Genomic DNA, 10,183 nt, shown 5'->3' on the forward strand with positions numbered 1-10,183 from the left:
TATCAGGCAACTTCCGTACCGGAAGTGGTAACATCAGCTGAAGACGGACGTGACGGGCGCTGAACCGGAAGTAGACGGGTGACAGCTGAGACTGTGTGCCACCCTGTGAGACTGCACTGCGGTGCTACGGAATACTGCTGTGACCTGTAGTGCCCGCAGCAACAGTCGTGCCTGTTCTTTTTCAGTGATGAGAAATAGCAGCCACTATGCCAGCTTTCCCCCCATTACTGATATGGACCGTGTGCCCCCTAGAGGTCAGGACCTGAATAGAAGCAGTAGTGAGGCAGCTCCCAGTGATTTGGCTAGATCCCATACTTGGTAAGGGCTGAACTCTATGCTCGGACCTGGCCCTGGTCAGTGATGGGAATAGCCGGCTCATTGGGAGCTATTCCCTTTACTGGCAGGTACGGAGGCTTTAGCCCCCCTAGTGGTCAGGCTCTGCACTGCAGTGGACTCTAGGCAGCTTGAAACTTCTTGTGATGAGAAGAGAAGTGAAGTTTGGAAGTCAACGATTCACCGCTCAGTCCGATTAAGGGCAATTTTGCAGGAAGTCTATTGACCTCTTAGCAGACATTTGATAGTTCATTATTGTTTATTATGGTTTTCTTCCCCTATGCTTTTACCAACACAATAAGTGACAAAGATGAGATAGAACTTTGCAGAATATATGGGTGTCCTACATTGCAGGCAGCAATATCTCTGACATCTGCAGCCAGTGAGTGTCCAGTATGGTTGCAAGGTGTCAATCTGTAAATGTCAGATTAACAGCATAGATCTCAGTACAATTTAGCAGGGTAAAATCCGGAATATGGGATCTAGCCACCATTGAGGTGTCCAGGGCCCCATACAGGCAAATTGGTTGGGCTCACTGCTGTTGCTTTTTCTTAGTGTCTCCCAGGATGGATAATTTCCTCATGAGAATTCATACCAAAGACAACAGTTCAAATAACGTGGTCACATGTAACACAGGAAAAATCCATAGCAGTCACCATATTTAAAGATCCAACATCTGCTATATTAGGGGTTGGCAGATTTTCCTGAGGAGGCAGGTTTGCACAGTGTTTTTATTTGGATCAAACTGCTGTGCAAAATAAAAATGCTATTATTTAAATATAGAGCAAATGCCCAGGGAAGGTGATCAAACATAAAAAACAATGTTATCTTCCCTGGAATCCGGAATCCGGCTCCCTGTTCTCTTCAGCGCTTCTGGCTGACGTCAAAGACTGCTGATTGGGCCTCAGGAGTTACGTAGGCCTCATAACACATAATGAGGCCGACATGATCCCTGAGACCCAATCCGCCAACGTTGATGTCAGGCAGAAACACCAAAGAGAACAAGAAGTCACGCCAGGGGCCAGTGTCCAGGGGCCTCCACTGAAGAGACCCCAGAGTATAATAATAGAATGTGAGTGGTAAACTCCAAAAATTGTGTGGAAAATTTGTTGGCGGCACTGTCGGATTCTATACTATGTGATGGGGCCACTATGGTACATTATGCCATGTGGAGGGGTTACTATGGGACATTATACTGTTTGGAGGGCCGCAATCGGATATTCTACCTTGTGGCACAAGGGGGTCCTGGATGCATACATTTGCTACTAATTGAGGGCTTTACATGTACTTTCATTGCTTTTAAGGAATTATGAAACTTACATTAAATTCAATAATACAGGTAGTCCTCGACTTACGACGTTGATCCGTTCTTACGTGGCGTCGTAAACCAAATTTCGACGTAAGTCGGAAACATACCATACAATGCTGTGTAGGAACAGAACAACGTGATTTAGTTGCAGTGGCTCGGAACCAAGGAAGACTGTACCATATACAGTACAGTACAGTCTTCCTCGGTTCTGAACTGCTGCACACTAAATCACGTACTGTACAGGGAGAGCTGGCAGCTTGCATTTATGCTGGAGCTGACTTTTTCTCATAGGAATGCATTGACCAGCGTTGATTGGCCAGTGTACAGCATTCAACCAATCAACGCTGGTTCTGCCGGAGGCTCGTCTGTGAGGAGGCGGAGTCTAATATCGGACCACAGCAGTCTCCATTGTGGTCCGATATTAGACTCCGCCTCCTGGCCAGCGTTGATTGGCCGAATGGTGTACACTGGCCAATGAACGCTGGCCAATGCATTCCTATGAGAAAAAGTCAGCTCCCGCATAAATCCAAGCTGCCAGCTCTCCCGACTAGCAAAGACCTACTTGCTCATCTATAGTCGTAACCCGAGACCGTCGTAACCCAAGGACTACCTGTATTTGTTTGGTACGCACACCCTTGTGGTGGCCATAGTCAGTCAGAATGTTATATTTTAAATAAATGTCTATTAAGGGTTTGTACCAGTGTATTAGAAATACCTCTTGCATTTTATCGTATGCACAGAAGGTGCCGAGGACTTTCTCAATCTGAGTGTTTCATACTTATGTATGTCCTTTTATTAAACACAATCTATAATTCGGTAACATCCTCACTTCTATCCTAGATTATATATGGTTACATCACTTCTGAATGAAAGAATATGTTGTTCTTGGAAGATATCAAACCATGTGCCCTTATTTTCTATATTTCTAGTAGTGGCGAAAGAAGCATTTTTCTCTGATAACATATATCACAAAGTCTCATACATGTGCTTACTATTAATTTGTGCAATGTTTAATGAAAGGGTAACTATTTAAAGGGAGTCTATTGCCACCACTATATCCTCTACACCACTTATATGCCCTTATACTTTCTTTGTGTCAAATTAAAATCTTGCTGCTGAAAAAAAATTAACTTCCATAAGCTAATGAGCTGTTTGTTAAACGTGGGGCAGGGGAACACCTGCTAGAGTACCCACTTTCTGGATTGAAGATTGTGCTGACCCGGCCCTTAGAACACTGAACAACTCATTTGCATATTAAATAAAGGTTTAATTTCTAAGCCACAAGATTACACTTTAAGTAAGTAAGGTATGGTATGTTCACCATACCACCAGCTCTACAATAGCATAATAGGTATGTTGATGGTGGTAGACTCCCTTTAAGTCTTTAAGGCACCATCATACTCGTAACCACTAGCAACAGTAAGTCCTGGTGCTTCCATCCTATTTTCATCATGCGAGCACACTCATCAATGTTTGCTCACAATGGACCTGTACAGACCACATGCCTGTACAAGTCTTTAAAAGTGGGGACAAGACCAACCTGAAATGAGTCGAGGGGTGTGTCATTGTTCACATCTGTGTCTTTGTCATAAGCATCAGCGCATTTTTTTTTTAACTAGTTTTATTGAGGAATGATTTGAGATAAACCGCACGTTTCGTGCTGCATATGAAACAGAATAATTTGTACAACATATTTACAATAAAATGGAATTGTACAAAACTGCCTCGTGCTATTATAACAGCAAAAGGGGGTGCAACACATGGCATGATGTTAACATTACAATTAAAACTGAAAACAAACCATGAAATGCCTAGTGTAGGAGCGTCAGGCAACGGCATTATTACAGGATAGAATGGAGGATAGCACTGATCCAGTAGCGTGTATGAATGGTTACTTGCACCACTTGTCCTACACCTTCAGGAACTTCAGAGGACAATCGCTGTTCTTACTTTTGTATGGAATTACACAATATTGAATAATTGATTTCCATTGAAATACGTTAGGATGTTTTTCCTCTATCCAGCACATTGCTTTGGTGGCTGGGAAGGTGAAAAAAAAAACACCTTTCCCCAGTATCCCAGGCCATTGTCCAATCCTACAAGACCCCGTACTTTTCTGTTGGGTGAGCTCACTTTCAACTAATGGTTCTGATCATTGGGTAGAAATAGAAAAAGGTCTGAAGGTCTTAATCTTTGCATTTTGGCCATTGTCAGCAGCAAGGGCAGGATGTCCAGACTCTTAGAAAGGAATAATTCTTTTTTTTTTTTTAATTCTTTATTTGTAACAAATATATAAATTAGACAACCAAGACAAAAAGTACAAAAACAGAGCAGGTCCAAACGGCAAGGGCCTGTAAACATACCAAATAATGGAACAACGGCAACGCAGGGAGAAAAGAACACAGCAGTAGAACCAAATAATAATAACATTGTCAATTCCGATAAAAGGGAAAAAAAATGGGGGTGGAGAGGAGTGAATGGCAGGAAGATAGGGAAGGGGGGGGGGGGGGGAAGCAAAGCAAGCAGCCCTGGCCCCCTGTCCACGACCATATAACCTGGGGATCGGCAGTCAACTCACCAAGTCTCTGTAGGCCTGAGTACCCTGAAGGAGAATCCATGGTGTCTAGGCATCTATGAAGGATTCCCACGCAGCTCGGAGAGATGCAGTGAGATCTTCCATTCCCTGGATGCCCCCCACTTTGTGGATCCAGTGGTGGAGAGAAGGTTAGTTGAGTGATTTCCAGAGTGCCGAGATACATGCTCTGGCAGCATTGCTCATGTGCCATAAGGAAGATCTACGGTAGGCATGAAGGGACTAGTCCTAGAGGTGTAGCAGAAAGAAGGTTGGCGTGTAAGGGAGAGGAACTTGAAATATCTGGCTGATCACCATATGGACATCGTCCCAAAAATCTCTCAGCTTAGCACATCCCCAAAAGATATCCAAAAGTGTCCCCTCCTCTGTGCCACAGTGCCAACTACTAGAAGAAGAGGATAGGAAAAACTTGTGTAATTTGGATGGAACATGGTACCATCTGGTCAGAATTTTGTATCCCGCCTCTTGATGCTTACTGGCTATTGAACTATTGAAGGGCGAACTCAAGGATTCCGGTGCACTGCGAGTCAGAAAAGATCAGGTTCAAGTCTGCCTCCCACTTGGATAATTAGGAAGGTATGTAGTCTGGAGGAGGGGAAACCAACAGCAAATAGAAACCAGAAAGGGACTGCCTGACTGGGCCTGACCCAGAATAGGCCGTCTCAAACTGCAAGAGCAGTCTATCATAGCACACAGAGTTGGGCATCAAGGAGAGGAAGTGGGTAAGCTGGAGGGCTTGCCACAAACCCAATGAAGGGAGGTTCGGCTCGGAGAGTAGGTCACGATGGGACAGCCAGTTGCCAGCAGATCTGAAATGTATTGCCCTCTGCCTGGCCGTCTCCCACTACTGCGGGAACGGCCCAGGGGAAAAGCCCACCAAGAAGGCGGGGTTACCCAATATGGGGAACAGAGGGGGAGGGGAAATCTGCTCCTTATGAAAGAGCAACTTACCATATATATTCGGAGAGTGGGTCCTATAGTAGGGTGGGACCTCAGAGTAGCAGGTTATGGCGTGTCAAGCCAGGGAAGTAAGTGTAGGGGGATACTAGAGAAGGCACTTTTTTTCTTTTCTTTTTTTTTCTATGTAGATTGTGAGCCCCACATAGAGCTCACAATGTACATTTTTCCCTATCAGTATGTCTTTTTTTTTTTTTTTTTTTGGAATATGGGATGGAAATCCATGCAAACACGGGGAGAACATACAAACTCCTTGCAGATGGTTTTATGCCCTTGGTGGGATTTGAACACCAGGACTCCAGCGCTGCAAGGCTGTAGTGCTAACCACTGAACCACCATGTGGCCCCTTAGAGAAGGCACTTTTCAGGGAGATCCAGGAGGGAATAATTCTTATGTGATGTTTCCCACCCATAATTTTGACCTACCAAATACTGAATGCTACTGTAGACAAAGATCTGGATTTTCTTATCCCATAATGAATTTACATGACTGAACTGTTATGAGGTCACCCAACATGATCTGCCATAGTCTATAGTAGAAACGTGAATCGCTGTCTATAGCATTAAGTAAGGCGTCCACATTGTTTACAAGCATCATGGCTCCCTCATCTCTGCTTACCTCTCTGCTTACCAAACACAAATGCTTTGAATGTACAGTTAATTCTCTGTACTCTTCAGCTTTAGTACTGCATGTGCTTTCACACCAACATTTGTATGTAATTATTATTATTCTCACAGGGGATTCTGTGTTTTTCCAAATGACTTTGTCTTGCGTCAGATGGATAGAAGACTGTTTTGTTAGTAAATACAGAGGTAGAATCTGCAAAATTTGGGATAAACCTGCCCTGCAGTGTAAACCACAATGCCTAACACCTTAACACTTGTCAGACCCAAAATGTCCATCATCCATGAGCAGTTAGGACCTCAGTTTGCACATATTTTGCATTCAGATTACACCATATGAATCCATTTTTGCATTTAGAGTTTGCATCCCAAATTGGTGATAAAATTTGTGATGAGTGCGGGAAATATATTCTGCAAAATCTAGTCTTTATTAAAAAGATATCTCTAAACCATAGGCCTCCATATTGTAGGTTGCACCCTTTATAGAACATACGGTATACTCTTAGAATATATGCTAATCAAATATTTCAAATGTAAAATATATTCAGATGAGTTAAAAGAAATGTGTTTTTTTTTTGTTTTGCTTTGTTTTTTTGTTTTTTTAAATCAAGACAAGATATTGAAATATATGACTTTTTCTTTTTTTAAATTTATTATTCTATTTTCCGCACATAATTATGGATGTTGTAATATTTAAGCAATCAGAGAGCTGATAAACAGCTTCAAACAGCTGACTGGTGGAGGTGCCAGATGTTGGGCCACACTGCTCTTATGTCTATGTCTAGGTCATTATTATACTATATACCAAGGGTGCTCAACTTGTGGTCTGAACCTGTACCGATTGCTGTCCCTTTTCCACTGATGCATTACAGTCGCTACAGGAGGGGTAGTCAGTCATCCCTTCTTCCTGCATTATAACATAGTCATACTTGTGCTACACCTATACAAGAAGCAGGGATAATTGCCAATCCCTGTAGACGATACTGTGATATGTAAATGCATAAGGGACAGCAGTATGGAATCAGTCTTTATCCCAACTGTTGTCATTCTGAAGGAGGGAGAGCTCCCTGTGGGGTCCCTATACATCACCAGTATTGTTGGTAGAGGGGGTACTATAGGGGCATTGTACTGGTTGGGGGTACTAATAGCTGTATTCCTTGTTTTAGGTATTTCCACATATACAAATATAGCATTTATGCAAATAAACCTTAAAAATGTTTAAACAGATTTCTTGATAAAGAGTCAAGACTTTCTTGCAGACATCACATGGCATGAAACAATCTTCTCCATCTTACTGGTGTGATACAATGGACGCTACACCATAGTTGGTGACATGAATTGTCGGTGGCAGAAAAGTTTTTTCAGTGTGACCTTTCAGTTGGGGGTACTAATAGGTAATTGTACTGTGTTTGGACATTAATAGAGAGCTATACTCTGATGGGCACCACGGGATCATTATGTTGTGTGGAGTCATGATGGGCCATTATACTGTGTGGAGGCCACTAAGGCGGAATTGTGTGGGAGAACAAAGGTGACATCATACTGTATAGGGACACGATGCAGGCATTATACTGTTTGAAGGTACTATGGGAGGATTATACTTTGCAGGGGCACTAAGGAGGCTTCATCACTGTATGTTAAATAGAGAAGGGCACTATTACTAAATTAGGGCACAAAGGGACTGGGTGGGATTGGCTGGATCGGCTGGGATCAAAAGGGACATGGCAGTACTGGGTGTGGGTAGACTCATGTCTTAACATATATAAATACTGGATATGTTCAGCTACTGTTCAGGTCAGACCTTCATCTTATGGCAGAGCCAAGTCATTGTACTTTTACCAAAGTCACTTTTAAGACACTTGCTATACAGTATACTGAGGATAGGTCTTCATTTTTTAATTTTAAGTTCTGGAAAAAAAGAACATTTAAGCAATAATAAATAAAGTAGGACTTATTCCTTAATATACTATCAATAGGGCAGATAATGACATTTCCAACTAGTAGACCTTAGAACTGGACATGAAACTATGGACTGTTGTTTAGGAGAAATTGCAGGGTATGTGATTTTATCATTATGTCCCTATGTTACTACTACAGAAACCAGCAGCCCTGGGAATGAAGACTCAGAGCAGAAACATTGTATGCAGTAATAAAAGGATCACTATCAGGTGTGCTTCTGGTTTCCCTGAATTATGTGTTGTCTGGCAGAACATTGTTCATAATGCGGGTTTGTTCCTGTCTGATATTCTATGTAAGGTGCTCTGAATCTGGAGATGCACATTAAGTAACAATGCAGACTGTCAGAAGAATTGGACCTACATTTGATGATATGATGATTGACTGATAACCATGATATTTGTTATTTCCTTTCATTGGTACAGTACAGTCATTTTCCATAAGGTGGCCTGTTTACAGATACAAAGCTTGGCCATATAATATAAAATTATAATAATGTTGGAAAGGATATTGATATGAAACTTCATACAGCTTAAAGGGGGAAATAGTGCAATGCAGCACAAAAGATAAAGTATTGTAATTCCCCACATCCACCAATCACATTGCTTATTTTAATATATACCTCTATAAATGAGGTTTGCTTCCTATATTTCTCCACCTTTCCTTTGCTGCTGCTCTTTTTTATATCGATATGTCTTTTTACATTGTCAGGAGAAATTACCAACTACTGAGCACATTGCTGAATAGTCGGACTTGACAACCTAACAGATAACACTACCTTTTATGTTGGCCATTACATTAAATCTATCCATCAATTCAGCCCTGTAAATTTCATTTGAAGGTATTATAGTAGTAGTATTACATTATCGTGTTGTATAGCAGAATTTGATAATATTTCATGATATTTTTTTCTGACTAACACAGTACCATACAATTTTTCCCTATACATTGTATAGCAGTAAATGTATAATGCATACAGCACTATTCGCAGATAGCTTCCTACTGCATATAAAATATAACGTAAGAGTTACCTTCCAGATATATTAAGGACTTGCTAGAGTAACAATTGCTAATATGTTAATTTCAGCATAAATGTCCTTGGTTGTGTTTTATAAAATCCCATAGTCTCATATTCATTGTTGTTCACTATCTGGCAGCAGATAAAGACTTCAGTTCAGTTCAATATACAATATATTCTGCAATGTAGCTAGATAATCTATTGCTGGTTTTATATACTAATATTAATTCAGAAACCAATCTGGATTTATTAGATTAACAATTACAACAAAATTTTTTACTAGTATTTTTAATGCAAACATATGAAGGTTATTAATATTACAGGACATGAAATCCAGCTCAGTCCTGAGATACAGTCATAATAAAGTGTACTCATCTTAAAGAGTTAGGCTAACCATCTTGTACAAACTATCATCTCTGCTAATATCTTCCTTGTCGCATTTACAACATAATATCAATATGCAAACATGAAGCAGGTAAATACATATCACCTTATCTATTAATAATTGGATTGGGATTGTGCAGAGCAGAAGTTGGATAAGTCTGTACAAATAGAAGCTTATTGTGTTATATTGCAGTAGGTGTTCATTTAAGGACTAGCAGGTAAGTTGTCCAGCCAGCCACTAGCAGGGCCCCGATCAGAACCGTGTAACTGAACAGCACGAAGGCCAACATCTCCTTCAGCACCCGCAGGTAGTGGACAGCGAAGGAATCCCTGGGAGCCATGAGGACAGCAGGACAAGTGCCTAGACAAACAGACCAGAGTCAAAATCGCCCCAATAATCCAAGACTGTGACACAAAAGTGACATGACACCAACCCAGATCACTAATTCCCTGTGACTAGTCTCAGATGCAGGTGACAAAACTCACTGAAAATTTACATGGTGTATATATATAATTTATATTATTATATAGCAAAATAAGGGGCTTTTTTGTTGTTCCTGGGGTGGTGTACTGACAGGAATTTCCATTACTGGCAATGTTCTTGGTGGTGATGAAGATTTATTGACATGGAAGCAATAAACACAAAGTAAAGGACACAAGATATTAATTTTTAATGCTATAATAGCTCTTAATGCACATACTGTGTGTTGGGATAAGGGAGTCAATTCTGCAGGAAGTTTATTCAAGGAACTGAAATAGATAGATGATACATAAATAGATAGGCGATAGATAGATGATAGATAGATAGATAGATAGATAGATAGATGATACATAAATAGATAGGCGATAGATAAATACATAGATTGATAGATATTTAATAGCTAGATAGGGATAGATAGATAGATAGATAGATAGATAGATAGATAGATAGATAGATAGAGAACAGATAGGTAGATAGATAGATAGATAGATTAACAGATAGGTAGATAGACAGATATATAACAGACAGA

At 40.8% G+C, this 10,183-nt stretch overlaps 1 protein-coding gene across 1 annotated transcript; it reads right to left on the reverse strand.

Moving 5' to 3' along the window:
• Nucleotides 1-9,354: 9,354 nt before the first annotated feature.
• Nucleotides 9,355-9,562, reverse strand: LOC142193213 (uncharacterized). Its single transcript, XM_075262465.1, has one exon. The coding sequence runs from the start codon at nt 9,512-9,514 to the stop codon at nt 9,374-9,376; it is 141 nt and encodes a 46-aa protein (XP_075118566.1). The 5' UTR covers nt 9,515-9,562; the 3' UTR covers nt 9,355-9,373.
• Nucleotides 9,563-10,183: the final 621 nt, after the last annotated feature.

This window comes from Leptodactylus fuscus, chromosome 1, assembly GCF_031893055.1.
Source record: "Leptodactylus fuscus isolate aLepFus1 chromosome 1, aLepFus1.hap2, whole genome shotgun sequence".
Taxonomy (NCBI): domain Eukaryota; kingdom Metazoa; phylum Chordata; class Amphibia; order Anura; family Leptodactylidae; genus Leptodactylus; species Leptodactylus fuscus.